This window comes from Cetorhinus maximus, chromosome 6 (assembly GCF_964194155.1).
Source record: "Cetorhinus maximus chromosome 6, sCetMax3.hap1.1, whole genome shotgun sequence".
Classification (NCBI taxonomy): domain Eukaryota; kingdom Metazoa; phylum Chordata; class Chondrichthyes; order Lamniformes; family Cetorhinidae; genus Cetorhinus; species Cetorhinus maximus.
The window spans coordinates 32014452-32040590 of NC_135884.1; the positions used below are offsets into that span (position 1 = coordinate 32014452).

The window sequence follows — 26139 nt, forward strand, 5'->3', positions numbered from 1 at the left end:
TTCCAAACCGATGTAGGTGTAAACATCCTGAAAATTAGAATTCTGTAGATTATGCAGAATATTACTTATACGAAGAAATTCCTCTACCTGCATGGAATTCCCAACTTAAGAGACATTGACATAGAAATTCAATTGCACCTTAAATGCTTGTGCTGGGGGTAGGTCGTGCAATGCCTATGCTTGTTCATGTGGGTGCACAGACAATGTGAAAATCATTTAGGCAGCTCATAATGAGTCAGTTGTGCAGCCAGAGCTACACATTGGAAAATCATGGGTCTCTGACACCATCATAAGGCAGCCAACATCTTTTAGGGGGGAGGGTGGGTGCAGGCTTCTCCTATAGTCAGCAGGGTAACTTCAGAGGTGGTAAAATGGCTTTCCGAGATGGCACCTAGGTCCTCTGATACAGTGTTAAAGGCCCTAGTCCAGGCAGTGAACTGAAGAAGGCAAATATATGGCTGATGGTGAATATGAACATCTGCTGTAGGATGGACACACAAACACTGCCCACCATGTTGGACCCTAAGGTCTCTGTTTTATACTGCTAAAATAGACTCAGCATGTTCCAATTTCTAGGACATAACGCAGAATGTGACTCTTCATGATAGTATTTGCACTAAGTTGCTTGTTTATACCACTGCCGTGAAAAAGAAGCTTGAAGGGTTTTTATGTATATTTACGTACAGTTTTTAAAAATGCTTTCTCTGGGTTAATGGCATTGCAACATTGGCAAGGTCATCTTATTTATTGCCCACCTGGGACTGAAATCACATGTAGGCTCGAGTGGGTAGCACATTAGTAAACCATTTAAGTTTTCAAGAATTGGTAGTTTTTATGGTCATTTTTTTCTGGTGTCCAGTTCACAAATTACTAGATTTAATTAACTCAAATTAATAACTTGCCAAAGTGGGATTAGAACTCATGAACACTGGAATCATTGGACTAGTCCTATAATTTTGATGTTACCATACCCAAAAATATATCTTTAATGAAATGGATATCCAGATATGCTAATTAAGAGGTTCAAACATAAAGATAACTATAAAGAAGGGGTTGATCAATGAAATTCAGACATGAACCAATGTATCATTTTGCCAATTAGGTCTATAAAGACCACAAGAGAATACTTCTGTTTTTAACATTGATCTATCATGCTTGGATAAGTTGCACATTATTTATCAATTTAATAAATTTACATGGTCTCATATAATCTATTAATAATGTATTAATGAATCACTTAGTAAAAATATATTTTGTTGAATACGATGTTTGCTAAACTATGCTGAATAATGTTTTTCCACAGTTATTATAGCATAACTACATTATTGGGCTGCGTATGGAGCTCTCAAATATTCAGCACATTAAAAACGTGTTTTCCTCATTGTTTTACAGAACTTCTTTGCTCCTATAATAACTGCATTACTTAGTCATGCTTTCATTCAGCTACCCCTTGATTTTTATTGGCCAGTATCTATTTAGTTCTACTTAAATTCTACCGTGATCTTTCCATTTATATTTCAAGCCTATAAATCCCTTACAGACTAGCAGCCAAAAATGAGATGGCATGGAAAATAAATAATTACTGACACATTTTACATATAATTTCAATACCTGGCACATGCAAAATTAAAACAGAACATCAAACTACATAAATATTTTCAGATTTGCTTTGTTTATAAAAATCAACATGACCTCTACAAGAGAAACAGCTAAACTGGAGAAAATACTGGAGAAATGTGTTCTCATTTTCCATTCTGACCTTTTTGAAGTCTCAAAATGATTATGTACTAGTAAATCATTTCCCTATATATAGCACAAAACATGTTGCTAGAATCAAGCCACTCAAGCAACTGGATGATTGACTTCCAGCAAGTTCGCCAGATCAGGACCCAGTTTACTTGTAACTCAAATTCAGTTGCTTGACTTTGGTGAGTTTTTGACAGTTCTCAGTTGGCTGGCCAAGGTGATGGAGTGCTAAATGAAAGCCAAGTTACAGCTTTGAGAAGGGAAAAATTGACGTCTTCTGGCTCACTCAGCTTGAAATTCATTCCTGCTGGCAAATCACAGTTATATTAATGCCCACTGTGGAGAAAGCAGTCCTGAGTAAAGGTCATTACATGGACAATAAGCAGTATATGAAAGGGGAAAGCAGAGAAGCTATTGTATGTTAATTTTCATATAATGATAGCTTTGGATTTCTCAAAATAAACATTAAAAAAAGCTGTATTCCACAAAAAAAAAGTTTTCTTTATTAAACAGCAACGGTGATATCAGAAAGAAATCTTTATTTAATGAATATATAAACAAGCTGGGCAACGCTAAATATTTCTTGCACATTGATAACAATGTTTTGTACTTTATATACCTCTAAATGTCCACGAGATAATGATGTACAGTAACAGTTTTAAATCATGCCCATGGTGGTTAACCATACTCAAGGATTCCTTTTGGTACCATGTCAACATCTTCACTATATATCAACAGCAGAACCCATGACATGCCACAAACTTGAAAATAATAGGACCAGAGGTGTTACTAAAATCTGACAGGACATTTAAAAGGGGCTACCTAGGGTATTACTGATCTACATATTCCAGCACATCACATTCAAACACCATTCTACACAATTACATTGCAGATAAGCATTGTGTCAACATTTTTATGATCTGCTTGTTCACACTATTTGAAAATTAAATTTTTAATCCACTTTCAAATGAAAGTCAAACTGAAATTGCGTGCTTTTTGATACACAAATCTCAAATACAAAAATTACTGTACAGAAATTGACACGGTATATCATACAGGAGTAATAACAATCAGAACACCAGTCAAGTTAATTATTTGAAAACAAGCCAAGAGAAAAGAGAATTTGTGTTAATGGTAATCATTTTATAACACTCAAAGCGAGATGTCTACCAATGACGCATAAATAAAACATTACTGTCAGTTTGTCACAGTGTTTATTTTAACCAGAGTTCTATGCCAAAGTATCAAAAGAAAATATCTTGAAATTCTGTAAAACATGTAACGAGAAATGTCCTTCTTCATTTGGTAGAACAGTTTTCTTTTGCCCAAAAAGTCTTGTTTTGATGCCCTGATTTATGATCCATATTTCTATAATCTGGGAACAACATAATTTCTCCCAATACAATAACTGTTCCAAATTGGCACATTACATATAAATGATCTAACAGCTAAACATCATTGCTTTTATGCTTTTACTATGACATTTACTTAACATTAGGTCCTTGTGGTAAGAATTTCCTACTTCAAGTATTCAGTTGTACTATAGAACAGAGAGAACTGCTTGTTAGGGCACTCAAAGGATCACAACCCCAATGTGACAACAATGTTACATACTACTTCTTGTTGCCTGCGTTCTCCAGGAGTGCAAAATATGCCAGATGTGCTGAACATATTCCAAAGAACTTTGCCCCCTTTACTGAAGAAAGCTCTGAGGTTTGGTTTCACTTAAGCAGTAAAAAGTTTTCTATTGCATTTCCACTCAAAGCAGTAAAGTTCCTCTGCCACTGAGTATGATTATGCATTAAGAACTCAAAATTATACAAATGCACAAGTTGCCATACGTAGAAATCAGCTGCAAGATGCTGTTAAATTTCTTCTGGAATCTTTAATAATGGCATAAAGTACAACCATTACCATCAGAGCACTTTGCTACATCAGCAAGAAAGAATTGCACAACAAATTCTGCTTCTTCTTCCTACTTGCTGACATGTGCTTTACATATAACAATCCCAAGCTAGTGGGCCAGTTCCAGAATTTTAAATACTCTTCCATTTTAACAACGCCTCTTGTAAATTGATCATCTAATGAACATATTCAGACGTACAGTACATTTTGAGAGGCACAGGTTTCTTTGTTCAGAAGGATAATCCTTGTCAACTGTTTGATAATTCTTTCACCTTTAAAACTGAACTTTTCATCGCACAAAAACAAGTTTTATATTTAATGTATTATCCACTAAAATGTTAAGATTATAAAAGTTCTTGTCACTTTCCTACCCACCTAGAAATTTAGATGTGAGTGTAGCTAAGGTACTAGAGAGCAAGGAAAGATTACCCGTGGAATTCCCTGAACCCATTGTAGTTGCTGAGCCAGCAGGAGTTGACAATAATGGGTTAAATGCTAAAGCTGGGTATAAAAACTCAAACAATAGGAATCTCAAGAAGGTAGTCAAGGCAAAGCTGAACACCCACCTAATCATAATAAAGGCTTTTCAGAGTACAGATTATTTCCATCTTTCTTGATAGTAACAGAGCATCCTATTATTTCCGGAATGATATTCCAAATACTGTTAAAGTATACACAAATATAGTTGGATGAAAATTGGCTTTGAAATAATGGTGCAGTGTTTAGTGGTGCAAATGCTGGATGGGTTTTTCCCTTTTAATCACTTCACAATGAACTAGCACAATTTCAATACTGCCTCCCTTTCTGCTACATCAGGCTGCTTCTTCCAGCATTTTGATGACTTGCTCCAGGACATCAGGACATAGATCGGAGATTCGTTGAAGCAAGTTGTCTGTGTACTCCTGTAGTGCCAGGTTTTCCTTTTCTTCTCTCTCCAACTCCTCTGCTAGCTAGTAAAAACAACAATAGACAGTTTAGATTTTGTACACAAATGGCTATTTAGAACAAGTTGACCTTTATTGTCTTATACTGCTAAGAGCAATGTCATTCATAATAATGAATAATCAAAAGTAAATAATGGTCGGGATTTTCTGGTCCCGCCAAAAATCAAGGGATGTTTTGCTGGGTCACCAAATTTTCCGTACCACCCAGGACAGGTCCTGGAAAATCCCAGCCAACATTTCTGTGCTATTGAATTTCTTAGACAACAAACACCCCAAGAGCTTGTGTAGATTCCACTCCAAATTCCTTAATGGACCCTTAATGGGTTCAAAGTGGAAATTAATGTAGGTTGTATATTTTGTTTCTTTTAATTATGTATGGAATTTTAATTACCTGAAGGTTAATTATTCAGGTATGTTCAAGCAAAGAAAGAAATGGCATACAGGTGCAATATGTGTTGTAATTTTAAGAATGATAGGTACTTTTGGCATTTATTTTCATGAGACACCAAGGCCTTCAAAATCGCCAATGGTTAATAAGCAGAAATATTAATTATTTTGCTTTAATATTACCAGGAAGATAGAAATAGGCACACATGTATTTGAATAATGAAATGAGTGATAAGATAAGCGCATTTCCAATTTAAAAGGGGATATATTGAATAAAGTAAAGGACAAAACCCCTAGGCCTGAATTTTTAGCTCAGCGGGTGGGTGTGATCGGTGGGCCTGGGATCCGATGGGAAACGGACCGCCAACCACCATTGGCCCCTGACCGCGATTTCACGCTGGCCTGTGCGGGTGAGCGCTGAGAGAAAGCTCCCTGAAGGCTGAGAGCCGCCTCAGGGAGCTGCAGATTCGAAAAAATTCCAATAAAGTTTCAAAAAGCGGAAAAAAAACGTCCGAGCATCACAACCAGGCACCTGAAAATATAGATGATAAATATGCTGCCCCGCAGATTTTTATTTTTACTTTATTTCATAACGGAAACTCTCATCCCACCCTTGGATGAGGTTTCATGATAAATGTAAAGGCCGCCTGGCCAATTCGCCCATCAGCCAGCTGTAAGGTTGGACGGGCAATGAAAAATAGCAGACAATGGCGCAGTTAGTGGGCTTGATTGCCCTCGTCGGTGGGTGCGCTTCCGACTTCTGCACACGTGCATGCACCAAGCGAAAATCACGCAAATGTGTGATGACGTCAGGACGCTCGCCCGACGTCATCTCACTCGATTTCATGCTCGGTCGGGTCAGGTGGGCGCCCACCTGATGAATGTAAAATTCAGCCCCTGGTTTGGGTGGATTACATCCATGTATTTTAAAAGAATCTAAGGAAGAGATAGCAGAAGCATTACTACTCATATCTAATAATTTGTTAGAAAATATAGCTAAGGTAATTCCTATATTTAAGAAGGAGGATAGATAGAAATGTCCAGGGAGTTGTAGACCAGTCAACCTAACATCAATGGTAGGAAAAGTAATGGAATCCTTACTAAAACAAAGAATATAAGAACATCTAGAAATGAGAAATATAATAATGAATAGTCAGCATGGATTTCAAAAAGGAAAATTTTGCTTGACCAACTTTATTGAATTTTTTGAGATGGTTACAAAGAGAGTAGACAATGGCAATGCAGTGCATGTAATTTATCTGGATTTTCAAAAGACCTTCGATATGTGCAGTCAGGGGATAAGTGGCAGAACAAATTTCTAGCTGGTTTCACGACAGAAAGCAGAGAGTGGGAGTAAAGGGCAATTATTCAGAGTGGCAGAAGATGGGAAGTGATGTTCTACAAGGATCAGTGCTGGGGTCACTGCTGATCACAATTTACATCAATAAGTTGGACTTTGGAATCAAAAACACAATTTCTAATTGCGTAGATAACACCAAAATGGTTGAGGATCGTCAATACTGAGGAGGACTGAAACAAATTATAGCAGGACATTAATAAAATTGCAGAATGGGCAAATAATTGGCAAATGGACAGTTAAATATAGGGTACAATATTCTGGTAGGAAGGTGCAAGTCTAGGTAGGTTAGAGGAACAAAGAGATCACAGATTACAACCACACCAATCACTAAAAGTTGCACCACAGATTAGCAAGGCCATGAAAAAAAAAGAAAGCACTAGATTTTATTTCTAGAGGGATAGAATTGAAAACAAGGGAAGTTATGCTAAAACTGTATTGAAACCTGATTAGACCACACTGAAGAGTACTGTGTGCAGTTCTGCCTACCATATTATAAAAAGGGTATAGAAGTACTGGAGAGAGTGCAGAGAAGATTTACAAGGATGATACTAGAAATGTAGGGCTACACACATAGGAAAGGATTGACATGCTGGGTCTCTTTTCTTATGAAAGGAGTAGGACAAGGGGTGGCCCAATAGAGGTCTTAAAAATTATGAAAGGTATTGATAGAGTGGATACAAAGAGAATGTTTCCTCTTGTAGGTAAGAGCATAATTAGAGGCCGTCAATATAAGACAGTCACCAAGAAATCCAAGAGGGAGTTCAAAGAAACTTCTCTACCTAAAGTGCTTTGAGAATGTGGAACTGGCTACCACAGGAAGTGATTGAAGCAAAAAGTATGATTAATTTAAGGGGAAACTAGACAAGCATATGAGGAAACGAGGAACAGAGTGTTATGCTTGTAGATTTAGATGAGAAAAGATGAGAGGAGGTTTGAGTGGAGCACAAACACCACATGGTCTAGTTGGGCCGAATGGCCTGGTTCTGTGCCGTATATCCTAAGTCATGAGATAAATCAGCAGCTGTGGACAGGTGATACAAAGCTCATGTTTCATAAGCTTTAAGATGGAACAAAGAAGGAAAATCTAAGGTAAGTAAGGAGTTCCAAAGCTTTAAAGTTCTGAGGAAGATCAAGTTAAAGTAGGAGGTTGCATGGTAAGTCTTGATTTCATCATAATGTGGCTTGTGGAGAGGTGAAGTAGTGTGGGGAAAAGTGTTTTTGCAGCTTAGGAGGGATGACTCAAAGTTGAGAAAAACACCACATGTAGCAGTCTTAATGAAACTGAGAGCCACTAAAGGCTGAGTGGTTAACGGCTATAAGTGCCTAAAGATATTTTTATTCACACGGGATGTGGGTGATGCTGATAAGGCTGGCATCTATAGGTCTAAAGCGTGAAGAAAGTTGACAAATGTAAACCATAGTCATTATGACAGGGAAAGATAACACAGTGATAAGTGGACATCATCACTGATGTAATAAGAGGTGCAGGAGAAAGGATAAAGCCGTGATAAAAGTCAGAGGATGGGCCATCAATTACTGCATCAAAACAGCGATTTGAGAGGAAGCGGAGTAAATCAAGCATATAGAATGGGTATGGGGCCATATTATAGCAACTGGTTTATAAATGCAAAGTGCCAGATGCCTGAGAGGTTTTTCCAATATTCAAGACAACAATGGACACTTTACCACTGTTTGGAATCAGAGACCCAAACGTTCTGAGCAGCGGCAATGCTGCTGTGCATTTCTTCCAGGATCTTCTGGAAGGAGATAGGACATGCCCCCTTTTTATGGTACTTGCTGCCATATTTTGTCTGGTAAGTTTAAAGGTCCAGGCTTTGAGTGTGGGATGGTGAATGGGTGAGTGGGTGAATTGGGTAGGTGAATTAGTGAATATGTGCTGAGGTGAGTAGGCGGATGAGCGGGTAGGCGGGTGAGGATAGGTGAATGGGTGAGTGGGTATATGGGTCTGAGTGGGTGGGTGGGTGAGTGAGTAGATGGGAGAGTGGGTAGCCAGCTGGTTGAAGGTAGTCAGGTCAGGTTGGAGGGGATAGTGGGGGTAACTGATTGGTTGGCATCAGTTGTGAAGTTACCCAGGTGTTAGACCAGGTTTTAGTCTGTCTAACATTTCCTGGGTAATTATCCAGATAAGTACCATGGAAATGCCTCAAGTCCTGACTTATCTCAGAGGTGGACATTTTCGCAGAGGGTTCCAGGGAGCAGGGGAATTGTTCATCAGAAGTTTAAATTTCCTGAGTAATACCCAGGTAGGTCATGTGTCAGGACATCCGCAGTGTCCTGGCACATACCTTCAGTTGATCTGGGGACCAGAAGATTTGGGCCAGAGTGTCAGCATAACCAGCCAGATCAGCGGAACAGTCATGCAGAAAATTTTTTACTGATGATTACTGATGAAGCCAAAACTTTCCAAATGACGGATAAGAAATGGGAGCAGGAGTAGGCCAATGGCCCCAGACCTGCCCTGCTATTCAGTAAGATCATGGCTAGTCTGATTGTGGCCTTAACTTTACTTTTCTGCCTGTCCCCATAATCTTTGACACCTCTTTGATGAAAAACCAGTCTAACTCAGCCTTGAATATATTAACGACGCAGCCACCACTGCTCCCTGGGGTAGTGAAATCTAAAGATTAATGACCCTCATAGAAGGAATTCCTCATCTACGTTTTAGATGGGAGTCACCTTGTTCTGAAACTGTACCCCGCCCCTTGGTTTTGGATTCCCCCACGAGGGGAAACAACCTCTCAGCATCTACTCTGTCAAGTCCCCTCGAATCTTATATGCTTCAATTAGTTCACCTATCATCCTTCCGAACTCCAATGATTATGGGCCCAATCTGCTCAACCATCATACCTAAGAAAACCCTTTCATCCTAGAAATCAAGCTAGTGAATCTCCTCTGAACTGCCTCCAATGCAAGCGTGTCCATCCTTAAATAAGGAGACTAAAATTGTATGCAGTGCTCCATGTGCAGTCTCACTAATGCCCTGTACAGCTGTAGCAAGACTTCCCTACTTTTATGCTCCATTCCTCTTGTAATAAAGGCCATCATTCCATCTGCCTTCTTAATTACTTGCTGTATCTGCATGCTAACCTTTTGTGATTAATGTATGAGGATACTCAGGTCCTTCTGTACCGCAGCATTCTGCAGTTTCTCTCCATTCAAATAATATTTTGCTTTTCTATTCTTCCCACCAAAGTGGACAACCTCACATTTTTCCACTTCTACTCCATCTGCCAATTTTTTGCCTTTAATTAACCTATCTATATCCCTTTGTGTCCTCCTCACAGTTTGTTTCCTATCTGCCTTTGTATCAGCAGCAAATTTGGCTACAAAACACTTGATCCCTTCATCCAAGTCATTAGTGTAGATTGTAAATAGTTGACACCCCAGCACTGATCCCTGTGGCACTCCACTAGTTACAGCTTGCCAATCTAAAAATGGCCCATTTATCCCGACACTCTGCTGTTAGTTAGCCAATCCACTATCCATATTAATGTATTACCCCAGACACCATGAGCTCTCATGTAGTAACTTTTTACATGGCACGTTATTGAATGCCATTTGGAAATTCAAATGTATTACATCTACTTGTTCCTTTTCATGAAGTGAATAACCACTGTCAGGTAGATTGTAAGTAGCATGCGGGCTATCAGACTGCCTTACTTTATCAACTGCCCTCTGTGCCAGTATTAAATACTGCCGAGATGGAAAACTCTTTAACCTCAGTTATCTTCATGCCAAAACTAAACCCACCACCATAGATATACACGATCTACAGTTTATGGATGACTGCAGTGTCATTGCCCACTCTGCAACAGATCTGCAAACCACTCTCCAATTCTTCAATTCTAGATTACATGGAACTTGGCCTATCCTTGAATGTTGCCAAAACAAAACTCATATCAATCCACACCTGGTCAGCTCCACCTCCCATATATGTTGAAGGAGACACTCTGGAATATGTTGAGCACTTCCCATACCTTGGCAGCTACTTCTCTTAAAAGGCAACCATTGACAAGGAGATCCAACACTGGGTCGGCTGCGCCAGCTCAGCCTTCTACAAATTACGGCAGCAAGTGTTTGACAACAAAGATCTCTGCAAGTCTACAAAATCTTGATGTACAGAGTAGTTGCTGTCACCACACTTCTGGTACTGCAGTGAGTCCTGGACCGTGTATCAGTGATACATAAGAGCTGGAGAAATTCCAGAAGCAATGCTTCCACCGCTCCTCCGGATTCAGTGGGAGGACCAAACAAACAAACGCTAGTGGCCATCTTGAAGACGGCTCCACAAGCATTCAGGCAAAACTCCTGCAAAATCAACTACGGTGGACTGGACTGCATCCGGAGAGCCAAAAAACATTTCCCTCGCCAGGTCCTGTTTTCTCAGTTCTCAAATGGCCAACGCTCAGAGGAGGACAAAGAAAACACTACAGAGAGACTCTGAAGCTCTCCTAAAAGCACAACAGCATTGGCATTAATGACTGGGAGGAGCTCACTGCTAATCGTTCAAAATAGTTCAAGCTGCATCACGCTCTGAGTCACAATGATGAGGCAGGGTGGCGGCAGGGAAGGGAAAAAAGGAAGCAAATCCTACACTCCGGATCCCACTGCTTAGTGGGACATGCTGTCCCAAATGCTCAAAGTTCTGTGGGTCGAGAATTGGCCTGATCAGTCACAAGACCCATGGCTGAAACTCGCGACCCTGAGTAGAACTCATCCCCAAATCGAGGGGACAGCTGACAACAATTGGTTCCCCTTGTTATATCCTCAAAGAGCTAATACATTTGTCAATCACTATTTTCCTTTCATAAAACCATGTTGATTCTGTGTGATTGTATTATGATTTTCTAAACGTCCTGCTACTCTTCCTTAACAATGGATTCCAGCATTTTCCCAATGACAGGTGTTAGGCTAACTGGCCTATAATTTCCTGCTTTTTGTCTCCCTTCTTACTTGAATAAAGGTGTTACATTTGCAGTTTTCCAATCCAAGTTGGGTTTTTCCCCAGAATCTCGGGAATTTTGGAAGATTACAACCAATGCATCCTCCATCTCTGCAGCCACTTCTTTTAAGCCCTACAAGAATTTAATAAATCAACATAGATTTCCATAACAATAAAAAGAACAGATGTAATAATAATAATATTAGAGTGGTTTGAAGGTTAAGATACATCGCTCTGCTCAGGGATTAGCGAAGGCAGGCAAACTTTTAAGGACAGCTGGGTTTGGAGTGCAAAATAATTGAAAAGTTTGTGTAACATACGGTTCAGTTTGGAGGGGCATATCATGACTTTGACAGGACAGATATGCTTGGAGATATTTTATTGGAGCGCAGAGAACGTCCAACAGATGGGGAAAAGTAAACCTGTTATCAGTCATAATGGAAGAGTAAGACCATAGGAAGGAAATTATTTGCCAAAGTCATGAAGATTAGTGTTGGCGGAGGAGAAGAAAACCAAAAAATGTTAGCTTTCCTCTTTGGGAAAGTTAACAACTGGGCCACCAAGGCAGGAGAAAGCTGCAAAAGAAGAACAGAAAGTACAAGAAGCATGTGCTGTTGTGACAGGAAGACTGCAGTTCATGCTTCTTCTCAGTAAAGTTTATCTGGCAGCGGTAACAGCAAATTTCTAGAAATTACGAGCAAAGATAAATTTAGCTTTGAATGCTGCAGACTGATCAAGACGTTAGGGGCCAAATTTTGCTCACAAGGCAGGAAGCTCAAGTTGGGAAATTTCCCAATCAGCAGGCCCGTCTCCACACAAATGGCGCCCCCACACAGTATTTTTGCTCCAGGGGATGGGGGTATGATCGAGTTGGGCCCACCGACCCTGGAGCAGTTTGGAGGTGGCCACAGAGATGTTTGAGTGCTGAGGCAGGCTGGTTAGAAGGGCTACCCTGCTTCTCGGGGTCTTCGGCCCAGTTGTATTAAAGACTACTAGGTCCTTTAGCCCTCACATCACTTCACTCCCCACCTCTATGCCCCCTCATATCCACTATGCCTCTTCAATGCCTCTGCATCCTCCATACTCAGTGTGCACAGTGTATAGAACCAATGAGCCATATAATGACAATAGCAAGTCTTGAAATGCTCATGGAAACAAACACCCATTCAGAAACCTGCTTTCAGAAAAATGCTGCTCTTACAGCCTTAAAAACTGTCAGACATTGCTATTTATAGTTCCAATAGCAGAAGCTTTACCCCACTTCAAACCTCTTAAATTTTGTCCAAATAAACATCGACACCGAAAAAAACTGGTCAAAGAAAGAATTATTGTAACCTCATAAAATATCAATAAATTAAAGCCAACACACAACTTCAGCACGTGTAAACAGACCCCTGAGCTGATCCATTAGTAAGTCTTGGAGCTCAGCCAAGCATTCATAATGAGGCCATCTAGCAATTGTATCAGCAAAAATAGATGGTCAGACATCTTTTTCTCCAGATGGCCTCATTCTGAATGCTTGATTGAGCTCCAAGACTCACCTATGGAATGAGCTCAGCAGGAGCCTGGTTATACAGGCTAAAATGGAGTGTTAGCTTTGATTGATTGACATCTTTACGAGGATATAAGAAGTTATTCTTTGATCTGGTTTTTCAATGTCTGAATGCTTATTTGGGCATAATTAAGAGGTATTGAAACTATGAATGGCAAGTGTTTGGCTGATACTTTTAGAAATTTGTAAGAGCAGCAGCTCTTTCAAAGCAGATTTCTGAATAGGTGTTTTTTTCATGACCATTTCAAGACTTGTTACTGTTATTGTATGGTTCAGTGGTTCTGTACATAGCGCACACTGAGTGAATGTGCATGAAGGATGCGGAGGGGGAGGGGGGCCGTTGCATGGGAGATAGGAGAGAGCATGGGAGGTATTATGGAGCATGAAGGGGGCATAGGGGACATGAGGAAGCATGAGTAAGAACTTTTAAAGACCTTTCAAAAGGTTCCTGAATCTGACCTATGGTCCATGACTCCTCTGAGGTGCCATGAAACACGAGCCCCTGAGAAGCTGGCTGGACCCCGCGAAACCAGTATGGGGTGTGGTAAGAGATGCCTAACCCCACAATGGAACTGGCCAGGTCACGAATGCAGGGTATGGGCTCGCTTCCACACCAGCAAAAATTGTCAATGCCGTGAATGAGGGTGGGAATCCTGGAAGCGGGTCTCGTCCACCCTTTTTAATGGCCTCCAGAGTTGACCCGACGCCAGGAAAATCCGGGCCCAGGTGTGATTAGCATACTAGATACAGCAGCATGGGAGGCATGATTTAACCAAAATGTAGTATATGATGGAAGGAAAAGAGTAGGGTAGAACACATTCTGTGCCAGCCAGAGCAACATTAGTTACCTTACAAGCACAGACAAGTGGATCAGAAGAAAGGAAAAAATAGCTGGCTAGGCAAAAATATGAAAAATTCTCAAAGGCTATTCCAGTTGGCTGACTTGCGAGTTCTTGCCCATGGCAAGGTACCAGACCCACTGCATATTCAGGTGAGAAAATCATGGGTCCACAACCTGTGATTTTCTGACTCACACTATCAGCTGGCCAAGTATTTTGCCACAGGCAAGGATTTGAACGATTGACAATATAATGCGAATAAAGATGGAAGTCGCATGCAGAATGGAATATATTCCAGGAGGAAGAACATAAAACAATGGTCAAGAGTCCAGTAATTATTGATAGAATGGGAGTAATGATATTTTAAATCCAAATACAAAAATGTCCTCAACTCAGTGTACACCCAAGATGCAACATCAAGTCTCAGAATGTCAATTCTGTTATTAATAATGGACATGAGCAAAATGTTTCAGAGGCGAGGTGCGTACTGGTGCAAGTGAGATCATTAAACACAGTTCTTATATCCAAAACAAAAACAGAATTACCTGGAAAAACTCAGCAGGTCTGGCAGCATCGGCGGAGAAGAAATCAGTTAACGTTTCGAGCCTTCATGGCCCTTCGGCAGAACTGAAGCATAGTTAGAAGAAGGGAGAAATATAAATTGGTTTAAGGTGGGTGGGGGGTGGGGGGAGAGACACATTGAGGGTGTGGTGATTGTGGAGATGAGCAGATAATCAAAAGATGTCACAGACAAAAGGGTCAAAGAGGTGTCGAAGGTGGTGACATTTGTCTGAGAAAAGTGCTAATTAAGAATGGAAGACAGGATATTCAAAGTACAGCTCTAGTGGGGGTGGGGTGGAAAGACTAACAAGGTTTTAGTTTAGATTTAAAAATAATGGAAATAGGTGGGGAAAGAAGAATCTATATAAATTATTGAAAAAAAAATTCCCCTAACTTTTCTAACATTTCCCCTAACTTAGTCTACTGCATTCGTTGCTCCCAATGCGGTCTCCTCTACATTGGAGAGACCAAACGCAAACTGGGCGACCGTTTTGCGGAACACCTGCCGTCAGTCCGCAAGAAAGACCCAAACCTCCCTGTCGCTTGCCATTTTAACACTCCACCCTGTTCTCTTGCCCACATGTCTGTCCTTGGCTTGCTGCATTGTTCCAGTGAAGCCCAACGCAAATTGGAGGAACAGCACCTCATCTTCCGACTAGGCACTTTACAGCCTTCCGGGCTGAATATTGAATTCAACAACTTTAGATCTTAAACTCCCCCTTCCCCCCATCCCCACCCCGTTTCTTCCCCCACCCCCCCCTTTTTTTTTCAATAATTTATATAGATTCTTCTTTCCCCACCTATTTCCATCATTTTTAAATCTAAACTAAAACCTTGTTAGTCTTTCCACCCCACCCCCACTAGAGCTGTACTTTGAATATCCTGTCTTCCATTCTTAATTAGCACTTTTCTCAGACAAATGTCACCACCTTCGACACCTCTTTGACCCTTTTGTCTGTGACATCTTTTGATTATCTGCTCATCTCCACAATCACCACACCCTCAATGTCTCTCTCTCTCTCTCTCTCTACCGCCCCCCCCCCCCCCCCCACCCCACCCACCTTAAACCAATTTATATTTCTCCCTTCTTCTAACTATGCTTCAGTTCTGCCGAAGGGCCATGAAGGCTCGAAACGTTAACTCTTTTCTTCTCCACCGATGCTGCCAGACCTGCTGAGTTTTTCCAGGTAATTCTGTTTTTGTTTTGGATTTCCAGCATCCGCAGTAGCTTTTAGCTTTTTGTTTTTAACAGTTCTTATATCACTATTTGATGCAAAGTTGCCACCTGAATAAAAATGACAAAACATAAGTAACACAGCAGGGATTAGGATTAATATATGTACTCTAATGTGGCATTTCCAAAGGGAAATGCAAACTTTGCTGTGCGTCTATGGTTTTAAAACAATTGTCTCCACACTACTTTAACATCACCTTCTCTTCTCTGAGAAATGTGGATACTGTTACCAAAAAAAATGACATTCCATCACTGTTGAAACTCAGGCTGGGATTTTCCAGCCCCACTGTGCCGGGATCTGCCACAGGGGATGTGGTGGGCCAGCCAAAAGTCCACTGACTTTTGGTGGGGCCGGAAGATTCCGGTGGTGGGCAGGGCTGGAAAATCCCAGCCTCAGTCCTTTTCAAGAACTTTTAAATTAATTTATTGCGCATTCAGGTTTCATCCTTTCAAAAGTTACTTTGATACCGATGCAGGAAGAATAATTAATTTAGAAAGAAAACTTGCCAATAAATGTTAACGCCCAGCATGACATTTCAAAGCTATCTACAAAACGAAATAATTAAAAGGGTACTAATGAAAACTCTCTCTTCAACACATGGCTTTATTGAACATTTTAACCTTCATTAAAGGGAGGAATCCAATGATTAATGATCTCAATAACCCAACTGAATTGCAAGGCCAATAGTACTTGTGACTATTTATTTTTTATGACCTCATTAACAAACAATTTCTCTACCCAATTTGCTAGGTTTTTAATGAGTCTGCTTTGTCAAATTTCATTTTAATATTTCTCCACACTGAAAGTACTTGCGTCCCTGCAGAGATAAAGGTCTTGCATACATGTAGATCTACTCCTCTCCAGAAAGTAAACTTTTAAAAAGTATATAATACAGAGAAATGGGACACAGTTATGATTGCAATTGGAGTCTTTATTTTTCTTTGGTTCAGCTACAACATTAAATGTTCTGAAGTCACATTACCTATTTTCCAATATTCAAATTACACCACTGCATTTCAAAATATTAAATAATAAATTTGTATTGAAATATCAAGTGGACCATTTACCAGGAACAACTGGTAGCCCTACTAAACTTTCGCCCACATATTTGTGAATCCAAGATAATAGGATCTCCTGACAAATCTAATTATGTCTTTTTAAAAAAAAGCACAGTAATCATGCTTGTTTTTCATAAAGATTCAGTATTTTGGTCCTAAAAATGAAGTATGAATTAAAATAATTTATCTATATTTCAACAGGCACAGTCAGCTTAAACTGGGCACATTTAAGCACACTTCCATTTCTACATACTTCACGTTCCATAAAGTATCTGTTTTGTGATGACCTCAGATCTGAAGTAAAAACCCCTCCCCAGTTACATGTGGCCAACAAATGTTGCTTTGAACATGTGTCCAGATATCAAAAAATCCAGGAACAGCATTTGAAGAAACAGCTTACCCTATTTCTAATAAGACACACATGGTACCTGAAGAAAAGACTAAATATTGATAGGATAAATTAGCTTAACAAAACAGAATAGTATTATTTTATTGTTTAAAATGGAGTTTCCAGCCGAGCTATGGTATTAAGGATGTCTCTATCTAAAGGTCCCAGCAGGCATTCTCTCTGTATGAATTCCAGAACTAAATGATCGTATCATAACTTGTCATCTTAGAAATACTGCCTCAATGCAATTCTTTCTTCCCTCGAGGTTTATTTGTTGTGTCTGTGATCAAAGGAAAAATGCTTTTTCTCAATTACTTATTTTTCTTGATGTGATTAGATTACTGCGAAAGTAGTAATTCAAAGATTTGACTTCTAACTATTATTCTTTGTGTCACCTTAAGCTAGCCCTGTGGTATTTAATTTAATAATGCAACATACTGAAACTGGGAAGCATATCCAAAACCCATGTTTTTGATGTGGATTTATATCTGATGCTTTTGACAGCCATGAATAACAAAAATTCTGCCAATATGTTTTTCATCACATTCTAATATAGTACAACGGCACAGTTAAACCTAGGTTTTACAGAACTGTGTACTTTGGAGGACATGATGACACGGTAGGTTAATGCACTGTCCTTTCACCTCTAGGACCTGAGTTTGATTCCAGCCTAGACTGATGGCATAAACATCAAATGCCTTTGTGAATTGAGTTCGGAAATTTTAATCTAGCTCCCAGTGACATGACCCTACAATAAAATCTGCCTTAGTTAATGATATTTTTGGATCTTACCCGAAGTGGCCACATGTAGAAATATAACCACTATACTGGCGTAACAGGAGTTGAGGTGTAGTGGCTAGATCTTTTCGAGGAAGACTGAGCTTGTATCTAAACCATGCACAAAAGGTGGAAAATTATTCAATTCCTAGCTATATCTATAATCCGGAGAACAACTTCCTTCTACAAACAACAAAAATACATTAAAAAAATTCTGATAACAACAGTTTAACGTTAATATTTGCAATATTTCCTCTCAAACTTCAGGCATTTTGTACTTTTAATCTCTTTGGATACAAGTAGCAGAAAATGACTTGTAATCTTGCTTTAGCTACATGGGAGTTTTGAGGAAAATAATAATTTGGCATTAAATCCATCCTCCTCTGGGAATGACTCACTAATGGTGTCCCCGATTCTGCATGATCCTTTACTTTCATTTTATTAATTTCTCTAGTATATAAGCACAATGTGTATCTGGGGGAATCCATAAAACCTATGGAGTTGGTGCTTTCCTCAATATGCTGTATTTTGGAAAAAAGCTTATTCCTGATAAAACATCGCAATACATCAGGTTCAGGTGTAGGATCCAGATCTTGAACCTTACACTGCTCTCTTCTCTGGATCATCATTTCTGCCAAACTGGCAATCATTTGATGTCAAATGGACTGCTCAAGAGAACAGTTGGACCTCTGATTATAATCATTGTGCCCAGAACTCATTGCGAAAAAAAACTAAGCATTTTTGTTCATGGTTCATTGGGGTATTAGTTTCTTTCTTCCTGTCATGGTACACAAAGTTAGAAACCAGATTCAATCACAGAAAATGGCCCAGCTTGTTTTGATATACAAAACCTTGAAAACAGATGTTATGTCTTTTTAGGTAACAGAGGAAGGGATAAAGCCAGTCAATTCAAATACAAGTACCAGTATGAATGTTTGATTGGAGGATCTTTTTGAGTTCAAAAAAAGCAAGTAGATTTCCTTTGTCCTTGTCATTTAAAAATATATTCTTAGGCCGTCTTGCTTAAATTGAAGAATCCTTCTGAAGGTAGCAGTGACAGAGAGATAGGTCAGAGAGACTCTGCTGGCAGTAAGCAACAAATCATGGGGCAGAATTTTTCCCTCATCGGGCGGGCGCGTGCCTGACCCGAATGGGAGTAAAATAGTGCGCGATGACACCAGGCGAGCGTCCCGACATCATCGTGGACTCTTGCGATGTTTCAAGCGGCAGATGCGCTCAAGAGGCCTGTTAAGGCCATTAATCAATTAATTAAATGGAATTTTCGCTGCCCGTCCAATCGTTTGGTTTGTGGGTGAGCGAATAGGTCAAACGGCCTTTGCATTTTTTGCGAAACCTCATCCACGGGCGGGATGAGGTTTCAACCAGTGATTAAAAACAAACAACTTTTAAAACTCATTAGCAATGTGTTCCTGAGGGGACATGTTTTCCTTATTTTTTAGGTCTTTATTTTAATGAGGAAAATTTTCAGCTCCGAGGCAGCTCTGTGCCTTCAGGGAGCTTTCTGTGAGCGCACCTGCTGACTTCCGCGCTTGCCCCCCTCCCCGCCAACCCAGGTAGCGCTGAGTGTTTCAGTGCACAATTCACACTGGCTGGTGGTTAATTGGCCAGCCAATGTGAAATCGCGGTCAGGGTCCGATTGTGAGTGGCAGGCTGTTGCGCGGCCACTCCCAGGCCCACCCACTGGCCCTGCCCGACTAGGGGAAAATCCTCCCCATGAAGTAAAGGTAATATTCAAAATCATGGGCTCAAAGTTCGTCTTGGACAGTAGCACAAAACGTATTGCTTTGGCACTCCACTTTACAGCCTGCCTGATATTCAGCTACAGGGACATCACCAACTTGGCACTGCCTCACAAGCCAAATTTCAACCCCCTTGTGTCCAGTCCAGCTTACGCTGCAGTTTTATGCAGTCGATACAACTTTCATTTTTTTTTGTCTTTTGAGGTGGGGATATTAAGCCTCTAACTACTGGAAATCCAATTCAATCTGTTTGGCAGTTTATAGCCAGAGTCCTGATCTAGTCAAGTTTATTCTATTGCCTTCCAGAATTGAAAAAGATCATGAAGACACATGATATGGCGAGCAAGCCAAAACACTATAATATGGTTTTTGCATTCGATCCCGGGGCTCAGTACAAATGGTTTTGATATGGGAAGTAAAGGAACACGCTGAGCCACAGGGAACGAGTGCTTGCCGATGGGAGAGATCCGAGATCCTGAATCCAAGAAAAACAAGTAGATTAAAAGCCTAGAATGCTGATATTGGTTATTATTACTTTAATAAATACTGAAGTTTTGTATTTTTTTTAATGTTGTTGCCAAAGCTGCTGGCAAAATTTGTTGGCAGCAAAAACAAGGAATTAATAGCAAGTCATTGTGCCTGTCAGTAATGTGGAAAGGTTACCTGCAATTAATGCAGTTTTAAATACCTTTCCTTCTTATGTCACTTCACACACTACATGTAATTCAACTGGAAAAATGAGAGGGCTGCATTTCTATTCATGTACTAATGCAAGCAGTATAATTGGCATTTAAGTAACATGTTGACCCAATCAGATGCACAATACTGTATCACATCATGCCCATTGAGTGATCTCTGTATTTGCACTAGAAAAGTTAAATCAACAAATCATGGTGCTTAAAACTTTTTGTAAGTCCTAAGTACCTCATTCCTTATCTATCTGATTAGTTTTTATTTCCTAGATAAGATCACTCTTATTAAGCAGAGTTCCAGGTACACATGTTTAGACATTGTTTTTGACACTTCTCTTTCAGATTTTGTAAGTAATTTACAATATTTACTGGCCCTCAATTTATTAAGACGAAAGATCAAATGATTTGTTCTGCTTTTCCATGCACCTTGACAAAAGACAACATGTGGCTTTAATACTAATGGGAGCACGGCCACATAGTTCGCAGGGGGATGACTACACATTTATTTTGACTTTGCCAACGTTTAAACCTGTGACTCACCCATTCCGACCCAAAATTGGTCTATCACATCCTACTGAAAATTCCCAAAGTGGTCAACCAAATCCCACTGAAAGTAATGGAAATTCCTAGAATGTCTCAGGGGTGAAAATTTGTAAACCACAGCGGCATTAAACTGTTTCAGATATGTTCAACATATTGGTTGGTTGAATTTCAATTAATATTCAAGATTTTAGTGGTGTGGACAGGGCAAAATTCACTTCTATATTAAACCTAACTAGATTAAAATGCAAAATGTAGAGACTATTAAAGTGTTTAATGGGTAAATGCACTGCATGGGATGTAGCAAGTCAAATAGACCAAGATGATCCTGGTTTGAATATCTGAGCCTTGCAGAGCTTGATCTCACCAAGGTAGGAACACGGGCTGATTTGCACTCCCCGGCACCCTCCATAAAGGTCTCCAACGTTGAGCTCAGGGTTGGATACGTGGGACTTTCCTGGATACTCACCTGTTACATAGTTTAATACTTGGTTTAACTCAGTGGTTAGCTAGGTAACTGAAGTGACCACCACAAGCAGCAGCCCCCGACTACCCGACTATCCCTCCGACCACCTGATTAACCCTCCCCCCAACCATCTGACAACCTCCCTGACAGGTTAGACTACCATCCTGACCTAACCAGACTAACCATCCCCAACCAACTATCCACCTACTCACCCACTCATCCATTGACTCACCTACTTACCCATTCGCTCATCCACTCATTCATTAAAAGACATGAGACCTTTAAGACTTAACTGAATGCGGCAGCTACCGTCACAAAAAGGGGCCGTTTTCTCCTCTTCCCCCAACTCTCCTATGCTGATCAGTCTTCTGCGTGAAAAGCTTTGCTGGTCCATTTCTACTTCAATCAGGATGGAAGTCCCAGCTGAAAATGAGTAGCATCACCGGGTTGGAGAAAACATTGGCTTGGCCAATGTATCTTCTCCCACTTTGATCAAATGCTATTCTTCCAAAGAGAGCACTGGAGGCTGAGCCATAGGGAAGAATTTTCGGGTCGACGAGCAGGGGTGGGGCCTGCTTGCTGACGCGGGGCGTGCGCCCCGATGGCACCGCGCACCATTTATATTGTCAGTTCGGCGGGCGCGCAGCTGACTCAGCTGCGCGCCCGCCGAACTGTCTAAGGCCTATTAAGGCCATTAAGAAAGTAATCAAAGTTGTTAAGAATGTTGCCCGTCCAGCCTTAAGGTTGGCAGGCAGGCGAGGAGTCCAGGCGGCCTTCACATTTTTCATGAAACCTCATCCACGGGCGGGATGAAGTTTCATGAAGGGTTTACTAATTAAATAAAAATTTTTGAAAAAATTAATGGACATGTCCCAGTTCACATGAGGGGACATGTCCTTACATTTTTTTTTAAACCTTTTTTCAATGTTTCATAAGTGAAAGTAATCTCCATGTGGGTCGGAGGTTTCTGCGCTCTTTCATGCGTATGCGGCGCAGGTCCTGACTCAGGGAACCACCCCCCCCTCCCCAATACAGGGAGCGCAGGGCGCTTCCGCATGTGCATCACACTGGGCGGGCCTTAATTGGCCTGCCCACGTAAAATGGTGGTGTGGTCCCGATCGGGTTTGCGCCCGCCTCCGCACAACCCCCCCAACGGGAGGAAATTTCTGCCCATAGGATATATTCAAGGCTGAGTTGATCTACAAGGGAGTCAAAGGTTATGGGGACAGGCAGGAAAGTGGAGTTAAGGCCACAATCTGATCAGCCATACTCCTATTGAATGAGGAAGCAGGCACAATAGGCTGAATGTCCTACACTTGCTCCTATATCTAATGATCTTATGATCTTACTTTAATGTTACTCTTTTACAGGTTTTACACATGAACAATGGGTACTTAGGCAAGCTACCAAGAGGTTGCCGAAATCATTTTTTTATTCACTCGTGGGATGTGGGTGATGAGTTATTGACCATCCTTAATTGCCCTTGAAAAGATAGTGCTGAGCAGCCTTCTTGAACTATAGGTACTCCTATATTGCTATTAGTTAGAGGGGGATTTCTGGAAATTTCACCCAGAAACTGTGATGTATTTCCATGTCAGGGTGGTGACTTAGAAGAGGTCTTGCAGGTGATAGTGTTCCCATACACCTGCTACCTGTGTCCTTCTAGGTGATAGAGGTGGCAGGTTTGGGAGGTGCTGTCAAAGAAACCTTGGTGAGTTGCTGCAGTGCATTTTGAAGATGGTACACATAGCTGCTAAGATGTTTAATGAATGTTTAAGATGGGGTGTCAATTAATTGAGTTGCTTTGTTCTGGATGGTGTTGAGATTCTTGAATGTTGTTGGTGTTGTACTCATCTAGGAAAGTGGAGAATATGCTATCACATGCCTGACTTTGTAGATGGTGGAAAGGTTTTGGGGAACCATGTTAAGAGTCTCTTGCCCCAGAATACCCAACCTCTGACCTGCGCTTGTAGCAGCAATACTTATGTAGCTAGTCTGGTTAAATTTTCTAGCCAATGGTGACCCCAAGGATATTGACAGCGGAGGATTCAATGATGGCAATTCCATTGAGTGTCAAGGGGAGGTGGCTAGATGCTCTCTAGTTGGAAATGGTCAATGTCTGGCACTTGTGTGGTGCAAATATTGCTCGTCACTTAGAAGACCAAGCCTGGACATTGCCCAGGCCTCACTGCATGTGGACACAGATTGCTTAATTATCTGAGGAATTACAAATGGAACCGAACACAGTGCAGCCATCAGTGAACATCCACCGTTATGAGTTTATGATGGGCAGAAGGTCACTGATGAAGCAGCTGAAGATAGTTAGGCCAAGGGCCTTGCCCAGGGACTCATGTCCCAGGGCTTAGATGATTTACTTTCAACAGCCACAGCCATCTTTCTTTATGCTTGGTATGACTCCAGCTAGTAGAGAGTTTTCCCCCCGATTACTATCAACTTCAATTTTACTAGAGTTCCCTGAAGCTATACTCAGCAAAATGCTGCCATGATGTCACCTTAATTCTGGAACTCAGCTCTTTTATCTCTGGTTGGACCAAGATTGTAATGATGTCTGGACCCAAAGGGAACCTAAGCAGTGCGCAGGTTATTAGTAAGTGCCACTGAATAGTCCTGTTGATGACACATTCCATCACTTTGCTGATGGCTGAGAATAAAAAGATGGGATGTTAACTGGTCAAGTTGATTTGTGGACAGGACATGCCTGGACAATTTTCAACTTTGGGTAGATGCCAGCGCTGTAGCTCTACTTGAATAACTTGGCTAGAGGCGTGGTTAGTTCTGGAGCACAAGCCTTTGCTGCATTCAGTGCACTCAGCTGCTTTTTTGCTATCACGTACAGTGGATTGCCTGAATAATGGCTTCTATGATGATTGGGAGTTCAGGAGGAGGCTGAGGTGGACCATCCACTCAGTACTTCTGGTTGAGGATGGTACAAACTTCAGCTCTGTCATTTGCATTCATGTGTTGGGCTTCCTATCACTGAGGATGATGACGTTCATGGAGCATCTTCCTCCCATTAGTTGTTTAATTATACGACAACATTTATGACTGGATGTGACAGGACTGCAGAGCTTTGATCTGATCCATTGGTTGTGGGATTGCTTAGTTCTGTTTATTGCATGTTTTCCTGTGTTGTAGCTTCACCAGTTTAGCACTATATTTTTCAGTATGTCTGGTGTTGCTCTTAGCATGCTCTTGAATGTGCCTCATTGAACCATGGTTGGTCCTCAGGGTTGATGGTAATGGTAGAGTGAGGCATATGCTAAGCCTCAAGGTTATAGAGTGTGGTGGAATGCCATTTTCCAGCTGCTAGATCTGTTCTGAACTTATCCTATTTAGCACAGTGGTAGTGCACAAAACAAGATGGAGGGTGTCGTCAGTGTGAAGTTGGCACTTTGTTTCCACAAGGACTATGCAGTGGTCACTCGTACCAATATTATCATAGACTGATGCATCTGTGGCAGGGAGATTGGCGCGAATGAGGTCAAGTAGGTCTTTTCCCCCTTGTGTTGGTTCTCTCACCACCCACCACAGTCCTAGTCTAGCAGCTATGTTCTTCAAGGCTCATTCAGTAGAGTTGAAGTTCCCCACACAGAGTACACTGTGTGGTGTTCTGCCCTCAGTACTTCTTCCAAGTGGCATTCAAAAGGAGGGTACAGATTTATCAGCTGAGAAAGGTCAATTGGTAAATTCCTTGCCAACGAGACTTTATGGTAGTGGAGTCAATGTGAGAACTCCTATGACAACTCCCTCCAGACTGTATACAACTGTGCCACTGCCTCTTGTGGGTCTGTCCTGCCAGTGAGACAGGTCATATTCAGGGATGGTAATGAAGGAGTATGGGACATTGCCTGAAATGTAAGATTCTGTAAGCATGACTATTGCCTGCCTAGTCTGTGGGACAGCTCTCCCAATTTTAGCAAAAGTTCCCCGATGAAACGAAAGAGAACTCTGCAGGGCTAACTGGGCTTGATGTACCTTTATCATACTCACTGCCTAAGACGATGCCAGATGATCCATCCATTTTTATTTTTTTTTATATAGTGGTTTGATACAACTGTGTGGCTTGCTAGGCCACTTCAGAGGGCAGTTAAGATTCAACCACATTGCTGTCAGTTTGAAATGACATATGGGCTAGAATGGATAAGCATGGCAGATTTCCTTGCCTAAAGGACATTCATGCCCAGATGGGTTTTTTTTTACAATAATCCACTAATTTGATGGCCAGCATTACAGATCTAGCTTTTTTATTCCAGATTTATTTAATTAACTAAATTTAAATTCTCCAAATGCCATAGTGGGATATGAGCTCATGTTTCTGAATCATTGATGCAACCTCTGGATGAGTACTCAAGTAACTTAACCTCCATGCTACATGGTAACAATACTATTTACGTCAGTAACTTTCAAAATATGATGGGAGCAAAGGGAAAGGAGGTAATTGCCTCCACATCATATGGTGCAATGACTAATACATGTCCAGAACTCGACTAGCAGAATAATATTCAAGAAGCACAAGTTGTGTCTGTGTGGTTTGTTGCGTCTTCCAATAGAAGATATGACTTGGGCCAGGAGGCAATTGGTGGGGGCGTTTAGCGGAGGATCGTGGGTTGATATTGCAAATGGGTCCGATGGACTTCTCTGGTGTAGTTTGCATGTTCATGTACTGTTTTGAATGTTGTTTTTTAAAAAAAAACAGAATTACCCTTTTATTTTAGGCCATATAATACCCCAGGCCTTTGCCTTAGGAATTGCCACAATTAGCACACTTCTAATTCTCTGTTCCAAATGGGTCACTTTGCAGAATCAGAGCCAAAGAAACTTTTTATTTTTTTGGCCTCACAAGTCCTTGTTAGTTGCAATTGCTTAATCCAGCTACTTTTAAGTACTCCCACACAGCATGAGCACGTTTACCATCTAGCACTTCATTCATTCACAATTGTAAAAT

At 40.9% G+C, this 26139-nt stretch overlaps 1 protein-coding gene across 3 annotated transcripts in view; it reads right to left on the reverse strand.

Annotated features, from left to right (window-relative positions):
• Positions 1-2263: 2263 nt before the first annotated feature.
• LOC144681687 (ERC protein 2) overlaps positions 2264-26139 on the reverse strand; it is an 864810-nt gene continuing 840934 nt past the window's right edge. For all 3 annotated transcript variants that reach the window (XM_078543515.1, XM_078543513.1, XM_078543512.1), the window contains one exon: positions 2264-4601. In XM_078543515.1, the coding sequence (XP_078399641.1) occupies positions 4464-4601 (138 nt within the window). In that variant the 3' untranslated portion in view covers positions 2264-4463. The remainder of the gene's footprint in view (positions 4602-26139) is intronic.